The sequence below is a fragment of the Anopheles stephensi genome, chromosome 2 (assembly GCF_013141755.1).
Source record: "Anopheles stephensi strain Indian chromosome 2, UCI_ANSTEP_V1.0, whole genome shotgun sequence".
NCBI lineage: Eukaryota > Metazoa > Arthropoda > Insecta > Diptera > Culicidae > Anopheles > Anopheles stephensi.
This window is the reverse complement of record NC_050202.1, coordinates 3214702-3241044: the sequence shown is the minus strand read 5'-3', so window position 1 is coordinate 3241044 and position 26343 is coordinate 3214702. Positions and strand designations below refer to the sequence as shown.

At 45.6% G+C, this 26343-nt stretch overlaps 3 protein-coding genes and 1 non-coding gene across 15 annotated transcripts in view; 1 reads left to right on the top strand and 3 right to left on the bottom strand.

The window, feature by feature from the left end:
* Positions 1-21: 21 nt before the first annotated feature.
* On the bottom strand, positions 22-1890 carry LOC118503604 (E1A-binding protein p400-like). The gene is made up of 4 exons (XM_036037081.1): positions 1356-1890; positions 967-1268; positions 589-894; positions 22-435 (listed from the first exon to the last, which is right to left on the bottom strand). The coding sequence occupies exons 2-4, from the start codon at positions 1133-1135 to the stop codon at positions 278-280; spliced, it is 633 nt and encodes a 210-aa protein (XP_035892974.1). The 5' UTR covers positions 1136-1268; positions 1356-1890; the 3' UTR covers positions 22-277.
* On the top strand, positions 1889-3689 carry LOC118503608 (NEDD8-conjugating enzyme UBE2F-like). The gene is made up of 3 exons (XM_036037084.1): positions 1889-2631; positions 2701-2862; positions 2939-3689. The coding sequence occupies exons 1-3, from the start codon at positions 2323-2325 to the stop codon at positions 3053-3055; spliced, it is 588 nt and encodes a 195-aa protein (XP_035892977.1). The 5' UTR covers positions 1889-2322; the 3' UTR covers positions 3056-3689.
* A 1447-nt stretch (positions 3690-5136) lies between these two features.
* LOC118503602 (dnaJ homolog subfamily B member 6) overlaps positions 5137-26343 on the bottom strand; it is a 64465-nt gene continuing 43258 nt past the window's right edge. For 6 of the 12 annotated variants that reach the window (XM_036037067.1, XM_036037070.1, XM_036037073.1 and 3 more), the window contains 6 exons: positions 8643-8990; positions 8454-8563; positions 7998-8270; positions 7170-7388; positions 6788-7076; positions 5137-6712 (listed from right to left, as the gene is read on the bottom strand). In XM_036037067.1, coding sequence (XP_035892960.1) covers positions 6610-6712; positions 6788-7076; positions 7170-7388; positions 7998-8270; positions 8454-8563; positions 8643-8707 — 1059 coding nt within the window. In that variant the 5' untranslated portion in view covers positions 8708-8990 and the 3' untranslated portion in view covers positions 5137-6609. Of the gene's footprint in view, positions 6713-6787; positions 7077-7169; positions 7389-7997; positions 8271-8453; positions 8564-8642; positions 8991-10493; positions 10517-10643; positions 10772-10860; positions 11055-26343 lie in introns of those variants that run through there. The other 6 variants (XM_036037078.1, XM_036037079.1, XM_036037076.1 and 3 more) reach the window with 5 other exon arrangements.
* Positions 22586-22744, bottom strand: LOC118508598. The gene has a single exon (XR_004905815.1). It is a non-coding gene; the product is annotated as a U4atac minor spliceosomal RNA (small nuclear RNA).

Genomic DNA, 26343 nt, shown 5'->3' with positions numbered 1-26343 from the left:
TTCCAGCAACAAAAAGCCACATTTTCATGCCCACAGATGCGATTTCTTTATTCACTCCGCGCTCATCACTTCTCACCCGCGTGAGATCACTTCGGCGAGGGCGCGTTTGACGTTTCTGCCAACTTGACATGTTTTGACGTTGGCAGCTGACAGCTGGTGGAAAAATCTGGGAAAGTTTATTACGACAAACACGGGGGGGGGAGCAAAAGAAAAACATTCACCCCGAAACGAAAAACATTTTTAGTGGACAAACTAACGACGTCGGAAGAAACTAAAATTATTCGCACTCTTTGCGATTGTTGCCTTTTAGCTGAAGTTTTAGCAAAGCAGCACCAAGTAACGAGGCTCCGGTAGATAAGCCCGACGGTAGTGAACCACCGAACGGTGAGTATCGCGAACCGCTGCCGGGTCCGGATAAGCCACTCAAAAATCCACCTAAAACGATAATAAGAAACAATCGTTACGCCTCTCCCTTAATGTATGCATGGTTTTCAGATAATTTATCATGTTGTGAATATTTGTTGTCGTCATGGAAACCGGTTGAATAGGTTTGTCGGGTTCGGAATCTTTAAATCCAAGCAATCATACCTCTTTCTCCGATGGGACCCGGATAGTAGGGACCCGGTTGAGGTGATCCGTACGGTGAGAAACTTGATGCCGGTGCACTGTAGTAGGGTGAGCCAGGTGGCGCAGGATATTGCACTACTTGTGGTTGGGGTCGATAGTAGGGCGACTGTTGGTACACTGGCTGCGGTTGTGCGTACTGGTACTGTGGCTGCTGCTGCGTTGCTGGCTGCTGGTACTGGACAACCGGCGGTGCCTGAGTCACTGGCTGAGGCTGCTGTACTTCAGGCACATTCATCACAGCCTGTTGAAGATTGTTAGTGTTCGTTCCTGTAAAGATTCACAATACGCATTTACAACCTTTTAGTTACTATTCACTAAGTCCACCATATCCATTCTCACCTTTATTTAATTCCACTACGACGTATTGCGGTGTATCGCCCTCTGAAAATGCGGCCGGTATAATCTCTATTCCAGGGGCCGATTCTAGCACTGGAATCGCGGCTACGATGCTTCCGAACCAAACCAAACAAAAGCAGGAAAAGTATTTTAACAAGATGCAAGTCGCCATTTTCTTTTCTTTTTTGCGATCCAGTCACAACACCGTTGCGGGAACCGTTCTTCAGCACAACCTTCTCGAAAGGACGGAAATTTCAACTGAGCGTACGGTCGTGTTTGGGTAGTAGACATGCAACCCCGTCCGTCTGTCGAGCGGAAGATGCGCAAATTTGTAGTTGTATTCTTTTTTTTTTGTAAACCGGTTTCACAATGCGTTACGTAGACCCACACACCTGATGCGAGCAATTCACACCATGCGGAAACGTTGAATGAAATGGTCCTCGCTAGTTCTAACAAAGCCGCAAACAAACTGGAAAAACCTCCGCCGTCTGATGAGTTTCAGTTAGCGCAACGCAAAATGTTCCCTCAGATATATTATATCAGTAAAAACAGGTGCAGAAAATTTTTGCAAAATAATCATTCAGCACATGCTCGAAAAAAAGCAGTTAAACATGAATACGAATATTTTTCACCAATAGTGAGCAGTGTGCCGATGATTCTCACTTGGGCGAGATGAATCTCATCTCGTTCTCACACAAACACAACAGCTCGATTCGCAAACACACTGTGTTCCTTCCTCACTGGAACTCCTATTTGAGGATGTTTTTCATACAAAATGCATTTATCTACACAGGATGCATTTCCAGCAACAAAAAGCCACATTTTCATGCCCACAGATGCGATTTCTTTATTCACTCCGCGCTCATCACTTCTCACCCGCGTGAGATCACTTCGGCGAGGGCGCGTTTGACGTTTCTGCCAACTTGACATGTTTTGACGTTGGCAGCTGACAGCTGGTGGAAAAATCTGGGAAAGTTTATTACGACAAACACGGGGGGGGGAGCAAAAGAAAAACATTCACCCCGAAACGAAAAACATTTTTAGTGGACAAACTAACGACGTCGGAAGAAACTAAAATTATTCGCACTCTTTGCGATTGTTGCCTTTTAGCTGAAGTAAACAAAACAGAGGATTCTGTAATGCACGATTGAAGACGTAGAAAGACGTGCAACCGAGGACGACGACGACGACGGCGGAGTGTTGTTTTTATTTGGGAGCTCAGCACACAAAAATCCCAGCGTGGCTGCAACTCCACTGCTGCACGAATGTGACTCACCGCTACGGAACACTTCCGGGAAAACTGGTACTGGTGCTGCTGCTTCAGAAAGGACTCTTTAGAAAATTAAGGTATCAAGCACAATGATCACACTGGCCCGCAAGAAGAAGGAATCGGGTAATGGAGGTGGAGCTGGCGGTAATGGTGGTTCCACCGCGGGAAGCACTGGCGGTCCTATGGCCGATGCACCGAAACGGATATCGATACGAGAGTTTCTGCTCGTGAAGGAAGTGCAAGAGCTGGAACAGAACCTTCCGACTACCTGCAAGGTGACGTTCCACGATCCGAACGTACTGAGCGAGTTCACGCTGGTGATCAGCCCGAACGAAGGTTTCTGGTGCGGCGGTCGGTTCAAGTTTAGCATTCTCGTGCCGGAAGAGTACAACATGGCGGTGAGTGTGTGGCGAACCAATGGAGAATGGAATGGGTGAATTAATCGACTTGCTTCTATTTCTTTCTAGCCTCCAAAAGTAAAATGTCTTACCAAACTATGGCACCCGAACATATCCGTCGACGGTGATATCTGTCTGTCGTTGCTCCGGCTGAACTCGATCGACGGTCTCGGGTGGGCCCCGACACGCCGTCTCAAGGATGTCATCTGGGGTCTTAACTCACTCTTCACCGTAAGCAGTTGCGGGATTTGTTCCCTCCATCCGCGTTCTAACATTCCTCCTCTTGTCCCTTCTGTTCATGCTGCAGGACCTGCTAAACTTTGATGATCCGCTCAACATCGAAGCGGCGGAACAGTATTCCAAAGACAAGGAGCGCTTCCAGGCGAAGGTGCGCGAGTACGTGTCCGCATACGCGAGAAGATAATAATTCAAGATGCTCGACCTTCCCTTCCCTTCCCTAACACCACCCTCAAGAGACTGTGACCCTGCCGTTCCTGCCTCCGGACTGGCCCTTCGGACAGAGGAAGAGAGCGAAAAACATAAAGAGAGAGAGAGAGAGAGAGAGAGAGAGGGAGAAAGAAGAGGCCGCATGTAACCACTTGATAATAGTATGGCGCACTTCCCTTAAGGAAAAAGGCTTTACAAAGGCATCAATATCAATACACGTTAAGCCAAAAACGGGCCACTAAGAAGCACGACTGGACAGAAGCATTGCCTGGCCAGAGGATCAGACATTAACAGGACGAGAATAGTTAAAATATTAATCCAGTAGACAACACACACACACAATTAAATTGCTCAACAACCATCACTCAAGCAAAAAAGAACATATTTCTTTATAAAATAGAATTTAACCACCCCGCAGCTCTTTCTGTCCCGCTCTCTTTCCGACACTCTCTTTCACTGGCCCAGCAAAGGTTAAAGGGCACCAGGATTCAGAATTGTAATTATAATAATATACCGATGTAATACTGATAATCGAATTTTCGCATGTAAGTTTAGCAATGTCTAGTAAATAAATAAAATAAGAAAACAAACAAAGGTTTAAGCAAAAAAAAGAAACGCTGTAGCTCTGAGAAACACAACAGGCGAAAAGAAAGGGAAACATTTGGAAGGGTGTTTTTTACTCAACGCGCGCGCTCTTGTTTAACAAACTCGCGAAATGTCAGAAATCTTTTATATTTTCATGTAAGTTTATATATCGGTGTTTTCTGTTCTGTTTCTCTTTTTTTACACTTTAAACTTTCGTTTGTTTGCTCCGCGTCGCTTCAATTCTATATAGAGATGTATTTAATTTTCTTTTTGTGATATTTTTCCTCTGCTTTGTTTTTCCCGCAGAAATCGCGTGTAGTTTGATTATAAGTTAACTGTTTATCTTCTTTTTTTCCGTCTTTCCTTATATCTCGCTTTGATTTTTTCTTCTTCATTTTGCTATGCGCCTTGTGTCTCTGAAGTGGTGATAGTGCCTAACGGCTGAGCATCCTATCGAAACGTGGAACGAATGAGGAGGGGGGAGGGGGAAGAGGGGTGGGGGGAGGGTAGAAGAGGTTGGTGGGTATAAGATTTATCATGTACAACACTTCCACAGTGTGATTTTCCTCGTTACCTTAATAAAAGTAATCAGGAGGAGTAATAAAAAAATGTGAGCTTTGGAGATGGGTGAGAATTTCTTCGTGAAATTCGCGTGGGGAATCTACATTCAAAAAGATTTATATCTCGTACAACTGTATCTTTAAAGAGTCTTTCTAAAGCAAGTTTTAAACCTGACCCCAAAGCACACAGCTGACCCTTTTTACTGACAGAGGAGCTGTTCGAATGGTGGCCAGATCAATTCAAATTTTGTAAAATTAAACACAATTCATATTAATTTATCTTCTTTAGAAAAAGAATTGACCCTCAAAATAAATAAAAAGAAAGAAAACAAATTAAAAGGAAGACACACTAATTTGTTGTAGAAAAGCTCGATCTTCTGAATGCTTCCTTTCGCGTTAGTATGTCGCCCGACCAATAGATGGCGCTGATCGATTTCACTCACTGCCTTACCCGCAACCGTTTCACACTGTTCTTCAGTTCAGCAGCATCAAATTAATTAATTATTGTTTTCAGAAAGGTTTCTACCAATTTCTGCACATTCTGCAATCCTACTGAAGCCCCTTATTGCTGCTAGGTTCGATCTTCCACCATGGGACTACGCCTCTCCGTAGAGTTTGACCTCTTCCACGCTCTGGTATACTACAAATTATCAGCCGAAAGAGTGATCTAGCGAAAGTTCTTGCTATCTCCACTGTTAAACCCGAGGGGGGAGACAATGCAGTCCAATATAGTCTATTTAGATGTGCAGCAACCAAGCCGTCCACATGTTTAAAGCAATACCCTCAGTTCGACGAATGATTGCATTGTTCTAAACACAAGTGGACGGCTTGATTTATGACCAGAAAAGCAATCCTGTGAATAGAAAAAATAAGTCCTTTTCTTGCTACACGTCTTGGCGCAGTGGGGAAAAACTGGATTGGAAAGTATATTATATTTTCGGGATTCGTTAGGGGCCCGGTAAAAAAATTGTTTTAAACAGCACCGGGGTTTTGCTGTTTCAACCCCTCTCACACACGGGAGAGGATCTCTCTCTCTTTTGTCTATATTTTCATCTCACATGTCACAATGGGCATGTGCACGCACGCTCGGCCAGCAGCACACGTCGGTTATGCATTATTGTGTTTAAGCCTTACAAACAAAAGCGAAATACATCCTAAATCCGAAGAAATTATAACCTACGAAACGAAATTACTACACACACACACACAACGATATTAATAAAGTGAACAAATTATGATACAATAGAGACGAACGTGTGGCGGTGTGATTTTTCGCCTTTTCACTGCACAACAACACGACCGGAGTGGGGTTTTTTTTGTCCGCGAGGGCGTTAATTTGTTTGGGACAGCGTGTATCCGTATCCGTAGGAAAACAGGAAAGGTTTTTCCAAACCAAACGGTCACCATGTACAAAACACAAATTAGTGTGGAACGCGGTGTGTAATGGTTGTTTTTAATTTTGCAGTTTTGTTGGGGGATTATTCGAATCTGCTCTGTGTGTGTTTGTGTGTCGTGAGGTCGGTTCATTTAACCACCATATTTGTATGTGCGCTGCCTCTCATGCTTCTTTCTATTACTGGTGTGTAACATTAGGTATGCGATTACTATTGGATATTGGATGGCTTCTTCTACTGGTCACTCAGAAGTAGTAGGAAAGCACAGCAATACAATGATAAATTTCATTCCTTGCGTGTGTATGTGTGATTTTTTGTGATCCCTAAAATGTACTAAAATAAGATCCGTTTTTTTTCTTCTATTTAAAATACTATCTAACGCAATCGCCTAAAAAAAATCTTGAACACTACACCAGTGAACACTAACAGAAGCTTCTGAGCACACCTTGGTATTAGTTTCAAAGGGGGCAATTGAAAGGTTGAACAAAAAACGAAGCTTGATCCTTTCGTAAAATATCGATCCTTTACATACTTGTCTCTCTAAAAACCGGTCCTGTCCAACCAACTTCACACCTCATGATCTACTTCTTAACCGCTTCCTTTTGCTACACATACCTCACACACACACACACCCCGCGCATTTACCAAGTGCACAAGGATAAAGGGATAAAAACGAAACCCGCGCAATGGAACGCTCTCTGAACGCGTCCCCACACACACACGCACACATACACACCACTCTCACACTAGTAGTATCGTATTATCATATCCGTAAGGTTTTCTACATATTATTAATTATAATTATTATGTGTATCACTAATCCTAGCGGTAGCTTTGAGAGAAATAATTGTTTTACGCTTAGCCATCAGCCCTGGGTTCCTGTTCCGGATTTACTGCTGCTGCTGCTGCTGCTGCTGCTGGTGCTGGTGCCTGGGGTCCAGTTACACACATTCGTTCCTCGGCCTGCCTCGGCTAATTATTTCTCAACGCTTTTAATGGTTGTATGGTATAGCTTGAGCGACCCCATTTACAGTCTTTGATTTTAGTACATCGTTCTCGTAGGACATGATGGTTTCCGTACCGTTCTCGTACACCCTGCAATGAGATTTGCCCAAACGATTAAAAACGGATCAATCAAACGGCGGTTTGCTGCTTGTGCTCGGGACTTACTTTTTCGTCATCAGCTTCTTGCCATTGATGAAGGTGGTCGAGGTGGAGGTACGCTTGACGGGACCACCGCCACTGTAGCTAAGCTCCGACACGGAACTCATACCACCGCGCGGTGCCATGTGACCGCTGTTGAAGAAATCGTCCATCAGCCCGAAGCTCATCAGCGGCGTCATGAACGGTGACGAGATGACGTTTTGCGGGTGTGAGTGTCGCTGCTGATGGTAATGGTGCTGGTGTCCGTTGGTGGCACCATTCGACCGTCGGCCGTGCTGATGCGCGGGTTGACTAACTGTGGGAAACGAAACGGAAAGGGAGACATTAAACTTCTAGTCGCATACGGAAGGAGGACCCAGGAACGACGTGGGGTCGCGCGCAAACATACTTCTAAACAGCTCATCGAACGGCGATCCACCGAAGAACTCTCGGAACACATCCTCCGGATCGCGGAATGTGAACGGGAAGCCGAAGAACTCGTAATCATCCATACCGCCGTTGCTGCCATTGTGTCGTCGGTGCCGCGTGCTCTGATGGTAGCGATCGGAACCTCCATTGTTGATCAGACCATCCTTGCCGTACTGGTCGTAGATGCGTCGTTTCTTTTCTGTTGGTGTGAGTGAGAGGATTATTAAACAAAACTAATTTCAAATCGGTTTTCGGCACTTGGATTAGAAAGAAACGGGGCATGCCACACACTATACGCCAGGGTTATTTTGTTACAACCGGAACACAATTTACTAGTAACTGATGTACTAGTGTTTCACATTATGAGGGAAAACAGCGTCAGAACGAATCAGATTTCGGGGCGGTTAAAAAGTTGTTAGTACGGCACGCGGTCTACCATTTTTCACACAATATTAGTCAATTTAGATCACTTCAAAAAATGCGGAATCACAAATAAATGTAATATACAGCATGAAAGCACAAGCCTTCCCCATAGTAAAGCCGTATAGACGAGGAGTTTCTCTTGGAGTCAGTCGCAAAAGACTATTTTTTTGGGTAACCACCACACGTGACACCCCCAGAGAGAAGTTTTTCTTCCTCGCCTTAAAAAAGCACAGTCAACAATTTACGTTTTAGTAGTTAGATACGCACGGGGTACGAAAAACCGGTAGCAGTAGTAGCGGTTTTTTGCATGCGGAAGCGAAAACACGCATCATTACGCAGAACACATTTATATGTATGTACAACACAACTACTAAACAATCTATACCAAAGAAGCGGAAAAACGGCGTCGTCTCAAAAAATCCTCTAAACGAATCTCTAAACGTACGACTGCTGCCACTGTTTTCCCGGCCACCGGTCGATCCGTACCGGCTGCCGCCGCCGGACCCGTAACGATGGTGATGGTAATGGTCATAGCCGCCGTTGCGACTGTAGTCGCGGTTGGTGTAGGCGGTGTAGCTGCCGGTGGTAGTGCCACCGGTACCTCCGCCGGTACCACCTTTCCGCGTGCCCCGAGTATCGTATATGTGTCGTTTGTAGGCTAGGTTTTGTGACAGAAACAAATCATAAACCGTCATGAAAAACCTCTCCTCATTCATCCTTCCACTCGAGATGTCTCGATCCTATCGCGGATTCTACCCATGTTGCTACCACAACCAACCGTAAAACCCCTTTTTCGAAATCGTTTAACCAAATTTTCGCACTCGATCGGCACCAAACTTACCATCGGAGAGTACTTCGTATGCTTCCGAAATTTCCTTAAACCGTCTGTTGGACTCTTCTGGATTGTCCGGATTTTTGTCTGGATGCCATCGGAGGGCCAGTTTTTTGTACCTAAAATAAAAAAATATGTTACAATCAGCGGTTCGTTCGACACTTCCACCGCTTGGGGAATGCCACAAACTCCACTTACGCCTTTTTTATTTCAGCCTCTGATGCCGTTCTGGACACTTCCAGAACTTTGTAGTAGTCCACCATTTTTGGGTTTAAGAGGGGTATACAAAATAGTTCCTAGTACGGGGTTTGTCTACTGCTCGGGCCGCGCCGCTTACGGGTGGGGTTTGTGGTTCGCTCTCTCGCTCTCTATGCTCTACACTCAAAGCTCCTCATACACTTCCTTCGATTTAACGATGATGATGCATGTCTTCCTGTTGAGCAGCGTCGTAGGAAAGGTGCTGGAACTTCAGGACAGTTTTTGTGAGACGACTGCAGAAAAAGCTCAACGAGAGATTTGGAGCTGAGCTGAACTGTCCGCTCGAAACTAGGTCAAAGAAATACAAAAGAAAGAGAAAAGAAAACCATGCGTTACTAGATCTGTTGAATGAAAAGTATCTACAAGTGCGTGTTGAACTCTAATTAGCTTGGTTTGATTTACATCTGCCATATAAACCTCGTATCGGGGTTGTGAGTCATGCGCGTGAAACGTCACACGCAATTCAACCATATGTTTGCGCTATCCAGTGTGAGGTTAGTGACACTGTTTCCTCGCCATGCTTTGCTCTGCAGCATCCACCCACCTCCACCCATCCATTGCGCGCTCAACGCCCAAATACAGACGCGGCCTTCTTTGCGGCTTCGCTCCAAACCTGTCGAAACCTGACCCTGGACGAGCGCGCGATCGCGCGGTGGCGGAATGTTTTTTGCCCATGACAATCGGTTAGTATTATTCATAATCCGCTTTTGGAGATCTCACCATTGCTTCCTACCACGATGCGGGAGGAAGACTTTCGGCTCAAAGATCGAACGGTTGTATCGAAAAATGGTGGTTGAAATCGATCTATTAAGCTTGAAGATGCTACCACTTGCGGTTTGCTTATGGGTGCCCGGCCGGGGCCAACAACTGTAACTGTTTATCCGAAATTGGTATTGGTTGTGCCTACCCCCACAGCAGGGGAGAGAGTTCGATCGATTTGAGATATTGGTGACCGGTAGGAAAACAAGTTCAGTGTCCTCCGATGCTCGGGGCAAAAACAAAAGACACGTGTTTCAAATCTTCAAAAATTGAACCGGGTTGACAATACGCCACGTGGTAATCATAGATATCAGTCGATTCCTGGAGCTGCTATGGTCAAACAAAATCCAAATATTTGTTACGGTTATTAAAGGCTGATGAAGAAAAACAAGGACCCTAATCACTGTATCTTCGCCTCTGTCCTAAAAGACGAAATATGTCTATTGAATGAAAGTATCTATACAGTTAGTAACCAACTAACGCCTTGTTCCTGTGGATCGGAGTGTCAGTACACATGGAAGAAAAATCCTGGATCCTGGGGAAAGTACGAAAGGCACACTATTTTTTATACTTAAATCCACGATTCGGGCAAAATACAATTGGCTGTGGTAGCTTTAGAATAGTCATCGCTTACCAAAGCTAGTCTATTTTATCCGTACGTTATCTTCAACGTTGGTCTCTGAGGCTTTATTACTCTGGAGAAGGTTGGTGTGCCAGCACAGGCAATCTTTTGTCCAGCAATATTTCGTCATCTCATCATCTCACGCTAGATCACGACAACAGTTTCCTCACGTCATTGAAGCTCTTTCTCCATTCGGAGCCACCACAAACTCAGATACGGCACGATACACACCACACGAGCATGACCACAGAACGGGAGGTGGTGGTACGTCACCAGACCGGAGATATTGCTGGCCTGCAGTGCCGTGTCACACGTTGTGACGTTTGCCTTTCGGTAACGATATTAAGCAGTCATAACAACACGATTTCAAAAACCGGTATTTGCAACGGGATTGAAGCCTAAGTACGTACATGAGTTCATGAGGTAGACGTGACGATGATGATGAAAGAACCAGACCGAGAGGACCGGGTGTTCTGATTGTGTCCTGTCGCCCATGATTGCAAATCAAAACCGCGAGACTTAACCGCTTGTTGAGGTCACATCCCTGTTCTTCTACTCACGTCTTGCTTCCTGATTTTTTACCGCGGCCTTCTGTGATTAACCGTATTGATCGGTGACCGATGGTGAATATTTCCAAAATCCCCAGAAATTCCCTCCAACAGTCCGAACGATCACCAAACGATCGTCTCTGGGTAATAATGAGTCACGCGCATATTTAGTTTTAATTTTCCACAAATTTTACAACTACACTATGTGTCACTACCTACTACCACTTACAGTGGAACCGCTCCGTCAGAAGATCAGCGAACGATTTTTTGCAATACGACGCATCGTTCGGAAGACCACATCGTGGTCCACATCCGTTTGCGTTTAAGCACCAAGACCTTTCAACCGAGAACTTTTGATTGGGTACCACGCGAATAACGTACCACACACTCCGGTTTGGCCAGAGTTGCCATCCTTATCAGTGTCACACACCAACACCCGCGCATCTCTCTTATCGGGTAACTACACGATAAGGTTTTTGAAATAGTACGTGTGCGTAGTAGGATGGGCTCCTCTGTTCACTGCACGGCATATACAGCGCGCTGCCTCGCTCAACACGTTACAGCACACGGCCGGTGTATCGGGGTTCATGGTGGACACACCGAACACTAAGAGATGCGTTGATTAGCTTGTATGTTTTCGTGCAAGCTTTGACCCAGAGAGACCCTAGTATACACACAGTACGACGCCTATTAACGCTGCTTTGATCGTATACAACGATAGTAGCAAACTGCATCTCACCATTGCAAACGCTTTCCGTGACGCTGCAAGTCGTCCCCGTTTCCTGATCTTTGTCTCAGCAGTACACGGCACTGAGTTTTCATCTTTACTAAGCAATCGGCATATTGTGTTCCAGTAAAACACAACCCCGTCTCGACAAAAAGAGGTTGCGTGCAGCACGTCTGAGCTGAGAATCTAGCCATGTTGCGTCACATTAAAAGTGACATTGAAACACTTACCACGAGTCGCACACGCCTCGCGTACACACTCTCACAGATAGTTCAAACCTTTCGAGATAATGAAAACGGCAAACGGTGCCCCTTTCGTGTGTATACCCTTCGACATACAGGAAAATTATAGCTGTTGCAATGCAGTACCCACAACTATGTTCCCGGCTTGCTGCAGGCGAGATTAATGCCATTCGTCAACACCAGCCACGGTGATGGACTCGGCACAAAGTCCGTCGATGTGATCGGCAGCAGCACGGCCGGAAAGTAGATAGCCCTCAAACTGCACACACAGCTGACGAATTACACACCATTGCTCATCACACTGCACTCACGGATGAATCATGTCCAAGTTCCAGTACTATCTGCAGGGAAATACCATGTTGAGGTACAGGCAATCGTATCTTGAGGTTAAGCTTACTATTATCACTTTCAAAAACAAATCGATGTCCTACATATAAAACCTGGAACGATCCCGGCACACCTGGGGATAAACCTAATTCATTCGCCCGGAGCGCCTAATGATCTTTCCCCCCCCCTTTTTAAAACCCCATTTTCTCCGACACTCCGGCAAGAATCTGCAATTCCTTTCCTTTCCTTTTTTCGCCTGTCGGGAAGGAAATCTCCGGGACCGCGTAGCAGTGTGCGGAAAAGTTTAGAGATGTGAAACAAATGGGAGTTCAAATGTCGTTGCACCTCAGCCCGCTCCTCCTCCAACATCTAAAGCTGGACTTTGTACACACTCACTTTCGTAAAAGCGCCCATTTAACGCGCTTCTTTTGGAGTTGGCGGTGGTGGCCGTGTTGCCTTTTATGTTGCACCGCGCACACAGTTTCCGCAACTGTTTATTGCTCACGATTAGCACGCAGCCGTTGGTGGTTGGTGGTGTTGTTCCTTAAGACACCTTCTTCCACCTTTGTGTTTCGCAGTTGCGCCCGGAGAGAGGTTGCTGAAATTGCCCATATGCGAAACAAATGCGCGTGGTTCTTTCGCATTCGGGGTGGGAGCACAAGTGGGCTACACCGTTTTATCGACACACGAAAGTGGTGGGAAATTGGCACGTCTCTCGCCCCTGCCTTGCGCCGCCCCATTCACCAGACATTGGCATCTGATCGAATGGATTAAAATGTGCATGAGGAAAGGTCAGTGGAAAGGGTGTGGGAGATTGCATACCGAAACTTCGTACCAGTGTTGCATTCATGCATGCATGCCCGTTTCGGTGCATTACTACAGCGTGTGGTGTGAAGCAGTCTCTTACCCGTTTGCCACATTCTTTCATGCTGAATTTTCCGTTGCCCTCCCGGGGGGTTTTACTGCTGCGAAATGCATAAATCCTGAAGATACTGAAAAGGCAAAGTTCCGCATGTCGCCTGAAGGTAGGGCAAGCTTAATTCATTGAGGTGAAATTGTTGCGGTTAACTTCGAAAGCCAAGCAATTCAATGCCCAACGAATTTCTAGATCTTATCGTGCTGAACACCAGGGAAACGGTAGGCTTTCTCCTGTTCCTTCGAAGGCTGCATAACGCGTAACGCTAACGTAACGCATATAACGAACGCTTAAAGCGCTCTGATGACTTGGTGAAGTGTTTTAAAAACTACATCCTAATGCCTGCAATGGAGTGACAAATAGTTCACCCGGTTCGAAAAATGCCTTTCAGCAACGCAATCTTTTATGCTACTGTCAATGCACATTGCGACACTCTTCAATTATGCTGCTACTGTCGCGGAAACACTTCAGAGAATGAGAGGACAAAGGTTTCAAAAAGCTAGATGAACTAAAGGGGGGGAAAATGAAGAAATCTTGCACCCCAAAGGCACACATCAACTACAGTAATTTTGTGTCGAACAATGCAACTACCATGTTGAGACTGCGGTGTACTCGTCTATGAGGTTCTTGTACCCAGTGAATGTCTTCCTCTACGCTGCACACTGACCCCTATCGGCATATCTTGTGCTTCCCCCTTCTAATATGCTTTCCGGTGCTGTTTTTGATGGTGTACTCCACAGACCTCACTAGTGCAAGATTTGGAACAAGAAGAACTTATTTTCCAACGTTCCGTTATCATTATTACGCGCGCTACTGTGACGCCACTACTATTCAAATACACGATAGTGTGTTTAGAAACCGCAGTGCACCACCCACTTACTGCCAAGCAATGCCATCATTCTCTCGCCTCTTTCATCATCATTTTCCTTTCCATTGTTTTCCGGCTCGTCCCAATGTAAAAAAGCCATTACATTGTGTCCCGCGCGCGTCACCAGCGTTCGACAACAACCAGGCGATTGTACATCATCCCAGACAGAGGGTGGTAAAATGGAAAACTCACCCAAAATGAAGTAAGAGAGGACACTACTTGACAACTTTTCTTCAACAATCCGCTAATCTTGTGGACCTCGCCAATGCCACACACCTATCTATCTCCCGACGAAAAGACAGAAAGAAAAGCTTATGCAACACTGGTTGTGATGTTGTGGCGTTATGCTTTAAACTACCAAAATCGTAAGAAAGTAGTAGCCCCACGCCGTGAGACACGCCTTGAGACATGCCCTTTAATTTCATTTTCGCTTCCAGTAAGGTACGCAACATTACACCCCCAGCCAAGCCAGTCAGCTAGCTACACCGTGTGCTGGAAGTTTTAATTCAATTTTACGAAGGTGCTGCGCTGCCGGACGACCCCGGGACCGGGCGGCCTTCTACACTTCCTCCTCCACAGCAGCTCCAGCAGTGACTTAACCTTTTTGTTGTTGCTTCGTTCCCTTTTTGCATTTGTTTACGAAACGCTGGCCCATTAGTATCGTGCACGATTAGACGCTTCCACCGGATGTCCGATGGGTTTTCACTTGGGCGTCAGGTTTGGAACCCAGTGTGTCTCGCCGTATACCCCGTGTGGTGTCACGTACAAGTTCTTGACTCTGTTCCCTCGTGCATGACATTCTAGTTCTCTAGCGTGGCGTGGCGTGAAGTAATCGTTTGCCCTCTGAATGATAATTACGTCCAACCTAAAACCGAAACGCATACACAGCGCGCGCAAAAGTGGGCCTTATCGTACAAAGCGATACAAACGAAATATGGAAAGTATCGTTGAAGTAAAGCACTTTTGAACTTTCGGAGCTGCAATGTCAGGTTTGAGTGCTACACAGTAAGTACAGGGAGTTTCAGCTGATGGTCTATCAAGGTGAACGTTAAGAAAGGCAAACATTCCTAATCTTTCAATTCTGCTTACAGTAAAGTGGATGAATGATACCTTGGCCAAACACAGCACGAGATTCGCGGCAGATTACGTTACGGAGGAGATTATAGCGAAATGATAGACTACCCAAGAGGAGAAGGAAAAAACAAACGCCCCCAATTGATCTGAAACTCCTCATCGTACCGAACCCTCTAAAGAAGACATTATCCCGCCAAAGAGGAGGCCAATAATCGCATAAACCATCAAGCGCTGGGTACTTTCGCGGGATGATTTCAAGTCCAACAGTGGATTAATATTCTTTCCCTCCATTATCCTGGCGCACAGCCATGCAAACTCTCATGGAAAACAATAATTAGCAACAGGTCTCTTTCCCTGTGCTAAAAGTCCAGCATTGGCTGATTGAAGTCTTCCAAAGCATTTTAGATATTCTCACGTAGAAGATTAATTACACAAAAAAAGCGAGATTCACTTTCGCAACAATGTGCCCAGTGTCACGCGTCGCATCAGAACGAACACGAACAGGCATCCTTCACCCAGCCATTAGCAAATGTTGAGAACGAACAGAACCACACACTAATAGCAACATCACGAACTTGACCCACACGGTTCTTCGGTCGTTGCTGGTGTATGCCAAATCCGCGGGTGCCACCCAATCATTTTGTAAATAGTAATTGCTTTGGTACAATTTAGCTTCCGGACATTTTTCGGTTTTCCCGCCAAACAATTGATGCTCGGGTGGGAAAATGCTACGAAAAAGCGCTTCCGCCAGAAGCGTCCGTAACTGAAAAGTGAAATAAAATTTAATTTCCAAAGCACCACGAAAGATCGTGCTGAAGTAAATCGCCTTTCCTCGCCTTCCTCCTATCGATCGATCAGCGCAACTACTAAACGCCACCGTCATCTATTAGCACCGGTGACGGTGAAGAGACTTTTCCATAGAAAGGTACCCGCACGGATCCAGCGAAGAGCGGAAGAAACTAGACGATGATCTCTCTGTTGGCACGACGACGATAGGGCGCGCGATTTGGCTTATGATCGTTACCATCAATAAACTATCTGATGATGACGATGACGATAGGACCTGTGGAAGAACGCTTGCTCCATCCGAATAGAGCAGAGCAAGAATGGCAAAAGACGTACCAGTCCCCGACCATGCTGTCTGGAGACGACATAAAGATATCGCTAAATTGAAGCTAAACGATCCATTGTGTTCCTCATCGGCTGTATCGATCTCTGGAAGCGACTAATCGATGCTGATCCGTTGACAACGATGTGCAAAAGCATAAAAGGCTCTTCAAACACAGACTCCAAGAACAGACTTCAGCGCTGAAAAGAGGATAGTCCTAGCGGTTGAAGACGTAATCGATGCACCCTACTACATCAAAGTGAGCGAAATCTGATCTTGATGTCAACCAAACCCTGCAAATCATTCAAACGACCTGCAGTGCATAGAACATAGATCTCGATTGTTCAAACGATTCTGCACTGCCTTATTGTCGTTATTGTCGCAATTGAAGTGTTTCCCAATTGGGAAAGGGGAGGTTGGCAAAATGTCGAGTGCATCCTCTCCCTACTACTACCTCGCTTCAGTTTGTTTATTGAAGTAAATCAAGGCCAATATCGGATGCATTGCCCGCGTGCGGCGCATAAAAAACGGGCGCTTCGTTGTGTTGTGACCCACACAAATTGTTTCAGTGTTGTCTCTGAGCATCCGGGGTGCTGTCTGGATGCTTTGCTGTGATTTCGTGATGGGTGTGAATTGATTTAACGATTCGCTTCGATGTGTGTTACACTGGGACAAAGATCACCAAAAAGCAGGCGCGTTGCAAAATAATATGGCTGCACTTCAATAACGTAAGGCCCAGGAGCAGTTGGATAAAGCAATTCATTCTCATGTCCCTCTCTAATGGTTGACCGGCACAAAAGAAGTTCTTTAGGGTGCGCTACTCAGCCCCCTAATGCGACTCACACACCACGTGCAACACGCCATGACGGAACAAGTAAAACGTCTACAAAGCCATGTGCTCGAGACAGGGGTTACAACAGCTGGCTGGCTAATCCATTTGCACAATCCACTTCCACCACTCACCTCGTGCTAGGAAGTTGTCCGGTATGTTTTTTGTTTTGCATGATTAGTAAAAGGCTGAGAGCTGGTCTTGTTGCTGACTCATGCAAGAGATCCTGCGTTGGTCTGACTTGCGTAGATCTTCGAGGTCACATCTACGACCGTTCAAATTAGTTTGTGGTTTAAATTAATAGGCCTTTTGACAATTTTCCAGTAAGTTAAAAATAACACAAGCTAGCTATTCATTGGACGTTATCCTAACTCTCAATTTTGAAACGCTCCAACTTGTTGTCTCGAAGGGAAATGGTTATCATTCCTTCGAACTACCCACACTCCTCAGCATCAGAGCTCGGATTAATTTAAATTGTTCGAATTGCAGCAAACCATACCACTCGCTATCATCCAGAGCCTATCAGACCTGTCTCCGCTAGACTAAACGGCTCTTCCGTGAACATTGCGAGATTGCGACACCGACGAAAGAAAAGCTAACAATAAATTGCTACCGTATTCCATCCGTCCTATCGGCTGTTTCATGACGCGCCCGCCAGTCGTGATCGTGACCGGGGACGCGTGCCGCCGGCGAAATAAATAATTGAACGTAGGAAGAAGCTTTTGCTGCGATTTTACTCCTAGCTATAAATCATGGCGGGATTGTAGCTTCAAAGCGTCCGTGAGACGAACGATATAATCTTGAAGAATTAAACCCTTCGGGAAGATGGAATTACGGGGACATCATACTCCTGGGACAAACGTTAATCCAACGACACTAAAATTGATTTCATTTAAGCATTATAAACTTTTGATTGTTAGTTATGACCCGAAAACAGAATGGACCCAAAGAGTCGCATGCTTCCTGAAGATGACTTGTGAACAAACATCATCAAAAATTATGTCCCTCAAACGATAGATTGTAATCTTCTTTCACCGATTACTGGCAACAAACTACAGGGTGTCCAATATCTTTTTCCCCTAGCGGCGTGGTGGCCCCCCCACTTCCCTTCGGGGGGTTAATTTCCCGGCGATTGATGAAGTCTATTAAAGGCAATGGGCCACCGTCGACCGGGCTTCCAGAAATCGCCAACGTCGGCCGGCGATCGACTACAGCAACACAGCGCCACCACACTGGAGCTACTTACACTCCCATTATCCGCAATAGCACCATTGCTATCCATCTATCTTTCTATCTATCTAGCTTTTTCCGCTGATTGCTTTGCCTACCTTTTGCAGCCCCCTGGAGGACGTGCAGAACGGAGCGAACGAAGGCGAGAGCGAACGCGCGCGCGCGCCCAGGCCAATTGTTGTGTTGTTCCATGACGGAACGAAACCCCGTCCGCGAGACATGCTCCAGAGCAGTAGCACGCTTACCAGCAACCTGGCGAGAGAAGGTAGTTGAGGCGGCGGCTCTACACAGCCGAGAAAGTTACGGACGAACTTTCCCATGCACTTATCTGCGTCGCTTGCGCACCCACGATCGAATGGTGGTGGCCACGATAAATCTACACCATATATTCCTTCGCCTAGCGGTCACAGCCGAGCAACCTGTACTAGCAGAGGTTCCCATCCCCGTGCGCAACAAGACCATTTCCGTTTCGTTTACGATGTGTTTTCGTACTAGGCCCCTCGGTGTGCCCGAAGTGATGAAAAATCGAGGTCGATCGGACGCGGCACGAAACGCCTAAACTGGCTACAAAAATGCATTTTGCAAAACACGTGCAACAGACGGGTGAGTGCTCTCGCGTGGTGCTGCCTTTTCTGATGCCCTTTTTCCTTCGCCTTCATGTTGTTGATGCGAGCAGTTCAGTAGCGTTTGTGCATTCAAGGGTGAACACTGTGAACATAGGAAAGCGAAAGATCACTGGAGGAATTAGGAACGTAGGAGACCCAATCTCCTCTACTTCTTCTGTTGGGGGGTGGTTGAGAAATTAAGAAAACAGAAAGATCTAAGCGATAAAACACATCTCTAGTGCTGTCTCATTACAGTCACGACGTGGACAGATGAGAAATGGCCATTAAAAGGCATTAAGCCAGGCAATTAAATGTCGGTAGGATCACTCCCAACGTTTGAAAGAAAGCAGGCATGTTGGGAGACACTTGGGGATACGTGTTTCCAGCATTCGTACGAGATATGTAAGGACCCTATTTTGACAGCTTTTCCTTGTCGGAAAGCTACCTTTGGACAATTAAACCCGAGCCAAACAATAAATGTTTTTTCGCTTACTTTTTCTCCGGTTCATTTCTTTGGTGTCAAAAATCGAATCTATGGCCAACTTAAGGCCGCCTTGAAACGAACCCCTTGGAACTTGGAGCTATAGATTTATCTCCACAACAGAAATGCAATTGTCTGCGCCGCTCTAATGCACGGACCGTGAATCAGGGTCGGCACGAAGCAATGACCCACATAAATGGTAGCAAGCGCGCCCTCAGCGAATCACATCGGCTGACAATAGTATATCGCGTCGAATAATGGAGGCGCCGATCGAACGTGGCGGCCATAATCATTTCCGGTGGCAATTTCAAAGCGTTTGCGCCACCCATCGCAACTCCATAATAAACGTGGAAGGCGTCGTACCGCCATGGATTAATGGTCGCCCCGATAGATGTATGTAGAGATAAGTAACATTTGCTTCAACGTTCCAGTAGCATTAAGGGCACGGACTCAGTCCACAAATAAAAATCGTTTTGTTTGTTCTGCTACGTGCGATTATAGATCGTCGATCACAGAGAAATCTACAAAGAAAAGCGCATTAAAAATTTCTTCGTTTCGATTGGGACTCTGGTTCACACAATCAGCGCCCCCCGAACGGTACCAACACCATTAAATCCTTACGTTTTTCCTCGCTTTTCTTTTCGCGCTCCCATGCGATCGTCACACGACAAACTGACATTAATTGCGAAGTTCAGCACTTCGGCGGTGCTTTTTGCTACGCTCCACTCTGAACGTTCTCCATTTATTATTCATCATCATCCTGACATGCCCACTTCTAATCCCGGCCCGGCTGACAGGAGATAAAAAAAACGACACCAGCAGAGGTGGAAAAAATGACAGCTTTCTCTTCCATGCTGTGAAGATGAAAAATTGGGCATGAAATTAAGAGCTTTGCCAAATCGTTCCCTGGGATGCAAAAACGCCGCACAGTACATCATATTTGCTCGGATGTATAGATGGACGGATGGATGGATGGATGGAGATGTTTTCCGCACTAATGAACGGGGTGGCCTAATCATCATTATTATGTTGATTCGCTCAGGAAGGTCTTATACGGTCCTACTCAATCGCGTCGGTTATTAGGGTTTACCTGTGACTTTAAAGGTCCCGGAAGTCGACACTAATGCACTTAATGTTCCACCCGGGGTTAAGAGGGGAAGAGGCGATTTAAATCGCCATTTACTAGTTAAACAACCCTTTTGCGGTTTTCTATTAATACATGCACAGGTAGTTTGCTTTCCCTTTTGTAGTTTTGTTTTTGTTAAGAAAGACATCACTTTCATGAACTATGTCAGGGAGATATAGATGTCAAAATTGAAACAATGTCCTACAATTTCTTCAGTCTACCTATTTCTCTAGATTGTGAACTTTGGGATGATCCGGTGGCCGAAGCGATAACGGCGCCGGTCTTCACACGGCAGTTCCGGGGTTCAAATCCCATTCGGACCCGCCTCTCCGAACGCAGGGCTTGACTGACGACTATCCGGCTACAGGTAAAATCAAGTCACAGAAAGCCAGAAATTGCAAGCCTCGACCTTTAGAGGTTTTTTAGAGCCAAGGAAGAAGAAGAACTTTAAGGAAACAATAGTTCAGTTCCTCAAAGAAACCGGGACCATTCTGTTACGAAAAATCAAGTCAGTAGGTCAGAACTTTGCAGCCCAAGACATCTCCAGATGATTCCTAGCTCCAACGGAGTTGAAGAACGTGTTAACAAAGATTAACAAATATAAAATAACTCATATCAATCGGGACCATATTAGCACCTCTAAACATTCATGCCCCAGCGGTGGAAGTGAGTTCAAACACTTGAAAGAGAAATTTTCCTCCTCTCAACCCATGGATGTCCATAATTGATCGTAATAAATCCATCATCATCATTCACTCCAAATATGCTCGCCACTTCGCTCATCAATAGGATGACCAAGTTTCCTCACATCACAAAGAGAGTGTGTGTGAGTGTGTGTTCCTCCCTGTGGAGTGTTAGAGTTTCCCGTTCTACCATCATTCGCATTAAACGCAACATCACGCAGCTCCAATTATGATCGATCAGGTCGGTCAGGTGATGATCCCTTTTCCCGCATGACTACACACACTGTACATGGCGGTTACACGGTCTCTCCTAACCCCCCACCACAGCTAACCTATCTTCCCCTCTAGCGGAGATTCCCGCATGGTTAATTATTTTATTCACATTTCTCTCGCTCTCGATCCATCACGTAAATCTTCCCGGCACGTTTGACCACAAAAAAGAGAAAAAATGAAGAGCCATATTGCAGGTTGAGTAGAGGTGTTGTTGTGCCCTGACCTGCCCCGAGTTCTTGGGTGGCATTTGCGGTTAAGAGCCACTTTCAGACCTTGGTGTCATCCACTTGGACGTCTCCTCGTTCACATGACAAGGTGGTGTGTGATTTTACGATAGAGTTTTACGGTGCAATATCGCATAAAACCGAACATGACATGCAACGTGATTCAGTTGTACACGTGGAACGGATTTATGCGATAGACTTACGGCCATAACATAAGTGTGCTTCACCGTATGCAGGCTTGCCCGAATAGAAGCATTCCATACTGAAGTGTCAGTTTTTAATTTCCGTTGCACATATCACTATGACGTACGATGGAAACGTCAAACAGATGAAAGATAGCAGCACGATAAACAATCATACAAGAAAAAACAATATACCTTACACATACCCCCCGACCCGATAGATCTGGCTGGCTGACTGACTGACCGACCGACCCAATGACTGACTGATCTAAACACAGATCAGCAGCCGCTTTCAAAAGCTGCTTTTCCACATTGTGTGCAAAAAGAAAAACACGAACTGCATTCACTATCTTTTCATCACTGAACACCTCCTCTCTCTCTCGTACACGACCCAAGCAGCATCTCCACTCGCGCAAACGAATACCTCGGCATAGGAATCGGAAAACAGGCAAGGTCACAACGCCGTCCTCTGCCTCCAGCTGCTCCGGCAAAGCGAAGGAAAATGAAAACGGAAAATCAGCACAACATAACTAAAGGAAAACGGCTGGAAGGCGACTGCAAAACAAAGCAGCAACACGAACGGCCACAATAATTAATTAATGATGCACACTCACCCCCCCCACATCTACTCGAGCGCGCCCACGTGTGCCTGTGTCGAACAAGCGTTGAAAAATGTTTGAGTTGAAAAAAAGGAAAACATATTGCTTTTATGTTGCGATCGTTTTTTTTTTTGCTTTGTTCTTTTGTTTTTCTTTTAAATTGTTTGAACTCATCTGGCGCACACACACAGACACCGGAGCGGCAGAACTCATTGGAATGAAAAATAAATTTGCCTTGCAGCACCTGTTTACCCGTCGCGATTGTGCAAAGCACATGGCGTGTGGATTTAAATAAATATGTGTTCAATTCGTGTGATAGACACATGTTTCATATCACACGAACGTAGGTAAGCAAACAGACAAATAATAAAATTCTCATTAAACCCTTCTGCCCTTTGCCGTTCGACGTTCGCATCATTTGCTGTAACCAGATTTGCACATCCCTTGTAAAGTAAAGGGATGCTTCAAAAATTCCGACCACCAAGGATCAGCTGTTTGAAAGCGAACCAGCGGACGGGGGTAAGAAAAGGACACACATCCTTTCGTTTAATGGGTTTGTCAGCATCAATGCCCTCACTACACGTTCACTGGACATTATGCTCCCCAAGACAAGGAAGAAAGAGCGAGACGGATTGATGTGCTCTTGTTCACCGTACGGCGTGTTCCGCTAGCGATGCGTAAAATGAACGCGAAACGCAACGGCGTTAGAAAGAGAGACTATGTCGCATATCAGCTGACAGTAGGGAGACAGAATTTAACCAGTAATACAGCTATAGGGTTCTATCTTATACAGCAGATCAAAACTTATCCTTGCTAATACTTACATAGCTTATAACTTGTATTACTTTAACTCTAAATCATCGTTTCTTATCTTAATGACCGCGATTTTATACCTGCAAAGAAAAGAAGGGAATAAAAACAATTAATAAAAGTGTTTGAGAAAACGCATTTCCTTAATCCCTATAATCTGTCAGCCACCGTTAAACCGGTGAATCCCATCATTCCAGGAAAATCATTAATATCATTTAAATGACTCATCCGCTCAATGCTTCACTCTTCCACTTCAAACACTAAGGCTAGGATTATTTTTCCCTCCGCTTTTCCTTACGCTCCCAAATTGCCACGCGTCGGCCTCGTTTTGCCGACTTGTCCCAACAGTTTTGTCCCGGTAAACGACAGAACGATTGACATTCGCCGGTAATCAAAGCTGCCGGTGAAACGGTTCGTGAACGTTCTGTATAAGCCACGCGGAATGTCTATTCACACCCCACCCCCAGATTGCTAAGGTGACAGCTCCCTGCCAGAGTGTCTCATTAAAACATCTCACTTTCTACCCAAGCCGTCAAGCTATTCGCTTCTGGAAAAGAGGCCTCGTTTTGTTCGCGTTGGTCACGTTGGAACTTTGCACTGCTTTCAGCATCCATTCCGTGGTGATGCACAATTTTAACTCTCAAATGGTCATGTTTTTACACTTCTCGGTGGATGTGATAAAAAGATGGCACTCTCGTGCAACAAAAAAGCCTGCAAGCTACTGTCATCAAGGCAACGGCGCTAACACGGTACGAATAATTAAAATGATAATTCTAGTTAACTTCGCCATGTGGAGGGTTTACGGTGCCCGCAGCTTCAATCTTGATGAAACTCACCGCTGCAAGCATCCTGTTGTGCCTTCGACCGTCCATCCATTTAATTGACGTTGACTTGAGCTATTGAATCAAAGCTTCCGCGCGAAGAGGAGCAACATCATTGTGAAGTACCCTTCACAGCGTTCCCCCGGCAGGAGCACAAGCAGGAAAGCTTGATGATAGTTTCCCTCCCAGCACAATTTACAGCAACGCCTCTTTGGCCACCGTCGGCCGGGTAGGCCTTTAGAAAATAGTCAACGCTGCTCGGAACGGTCAGGAGGAGGAAGTTGCGATCGCTCCGGCATCACACGGCACAGACTGGCTGGCGCGCGCGCGCGCAAATATCGTGATTGATGTCGGAATGGAACAAGACACCGGCGAAGTGTAAACTTTTATCACCTTCCCTGCTCCTCCTCCGACACGCTTTTCTTTGCCGTCTGAACGTTGGTCGCATCTTCCCGGGGCAACAAGACATGACACCATCAATTTTCCCGGCCCCCAAAGATGGATGATACCTTACCAGACGTCGCCCGCTTTCCGGCCACAAGAATGGCAAATGATCCATCTCTCGTGCAGATGCAGACCCCGCTTCTGCTGCCTACTTATATCAAACCGTTTAACAATCCACCATTTAGCAAAACACGACCGTGGATTCATCCTTGCGCTATTAATTCGCAATGAGAGATGGACATTTGTGGAAAGCGTTTCAGAAGGGGAATTAATCGATGGAGTTTCAATTTAAATAGACTCGAAGCTAAGAGCTTTGTGGAGGATAGCAGGCGAGACTCTAAGTCTACAGAATAGATGTTCAAATGCTGTTTTACATGATATATTCTATCTTCATTTCTACATAAGAGGTTTTCCTCTGCTAACCCAGGGACCTTTAATCCGAGTTCAAATTCTTAAACACAAATCCGGATAGATTACCTCTTTAAAGTGAACATATCTAAATATCTATTGAGATATCAGAACGATCTTATTTTAGTGGATCGAATCGACAAGAAGCAACAAGCAGGTGGATAAAGTCGGCGGTTCGCTATTAATAGCCCATCATTAGTACTTTTTAAATAAATGGGATGATTCGTAAGTGTAGCAGCACACATCAGCTTCTGACCTATGCGTAGAACCCTTCTGCTTCCCTTGGTAGAGAAGAACCCAACGTTTCTAATGGTGTAGTTGTCGAATTTACAAAATTTGATACCCTGTAACTCTTCTCGTCTGAACATACTTCACTCGACTACAACCACAACAGCATCAAAGTATAAGTAACTCGGAACACACCACACTACTAAATGCAGCATAAGCAGCTGCCATACACACAGTGCCGGACGCCTCTAACTCTCTCGCACACAGCAAGCATAGCGCTCAAGTGAGGCAATTTAAATTGACCTTGACGTGGCAGTGATTCGGAAGCTTGTTGAGAGGAAATATCTGCCCACCCCTCCCCTAAAGCAAAGTGTCCATTACTCATCGAAGGGCAGACAGCATGAGATGAACCATGAAATGTAGAAGGGAAATGGAAGATCGCGCTTGAGAGGTGTTTTGCAAACGCTATGCGCGCTGCTTTCAGACTAACTGAGCCGATTAATTCCCGGAGGCAGACAGAAAGGCCAGGAGGAAAAGTTTCTAACCTCCGAGTGTTTGTGTGCTTGGTACAAAGTCTAAGGTACTTTGCAAGCATGCGATGATGAAGAAAACGAGAAGCAATATCGTTCCAACCAATATTTGAATATTCAAATCAGATTTCCGAAGGAGTTAAGCATGCTCGAGCTCGAACCGCCACTTGTAATTAATCTTTTAATGAAGTGTTGTTTCTCGACCGGGAACGATGAAGCCTGTCGGTTACGGCGATTAACAATTCTCATTTCAATAAAGTTAGGATCGAATCGCATACACTTGGCGCTTAGCTTATGTTGCTTTCCTTGCTTCACAGTCTTGCTTCTTATTTGACAGACGCGTGGAACTTGTGATTATCACTCTAATTCATTCTCTTTATCTTGTGATAATTCAAAGTTGAAGTTTAGCTACACTCAATTACCACTAAGTGGTTTTTTGATAGTAACAAATTTGCCGAAACCCTTATCACACCTTTGGAAGGAAGTTTTCTAATCACCAAATTGCTGAGCGGTTGTAGCTTCGAAAGCAGTATTTCAATCAAACCACCAATGCAAAGGAATGTCAGAGATAAACCATCACACGCTCACAAGCACTATATCCAAGTCCTGTCCGAATTGGTTTGTGGCTTTCCGAGAGATTTTTTTTTTCGCGGCAGAAAGCGACTCCACACAGTTTGCTTTCGTTTTCTTATCGCCGCCACGCCTGGGTCAGTCACGGCCGGTGGTGGTGACGGCCTGTTTGACCGGAGTCGATCTCAACCCGTGGATAGGGGCACTGATACGGTACTTTCACCTCCAAAAACGAAAACCGATTGGTGGTGGCGCTGCCCTTTCGGGAGGATATACGCATGGAGAAGGTTTGCCGAGCTAAAGCCCTCCGGCAATTCGATTTCCGATGCGAAGGAGAGAAAAGAAGTCCTACTTCCATCCCAACTACTTTCCAACGCGGCAGAGGTTCGAGTGACTCCCGCCATACC

What these genes read in the sequence shown, in the direction of transcription:
- LOC118503604 (XM_036037081.1), bottom strand. Translation starts at nt 1,135, where the DNA reads ATGGCGACTTGCATCTTGTTAAAATACTTTTCCTGCTTTTGTTTGGTT. An exon ending in CGTAGTGGAATTAAATAAAG is followed by an intron (nt 895 to 966) that starts GTGAGAATGGAT and finishes GAATCTTTACAG; the next exon opens with GAACGAACACTAACAATCTT. An exon ending in GGGTCCCATCGGAGAAAGAG is followed by an intron (nt 436 to 588) that starts GTATGATTGCTT and finishes TTATCGTTTTAG; the next exon opens with GTGGATTTTTGAGTGGCTTA.
- LOC118503608 (XM_036037084.1), top strand. Translation starts at nt 2,323, where the DNA reads ATGATCACACTGGCCCGCAAGAAGAAGGAATCGGGTAATGGAGGTGGA. An exon ending in CGGAAGAGTACAACATGGCG is followed by an intron (nt 2,632 to 2,700) that starts GTGAGTGTGTGG and finishes ATTTCTTTCTAG; the next exon opens with CCTCCAAAAGTAAAATGTCT. An exon ending in GTCTTAACTCACTCTTCACC is followed by an intron (nt 2,863 to 2,938) that starts GTAAGCAGTTGC and finishes TTCATGCTGCAG; the next exon opens with GACCTGCTAAACTTTGATGA.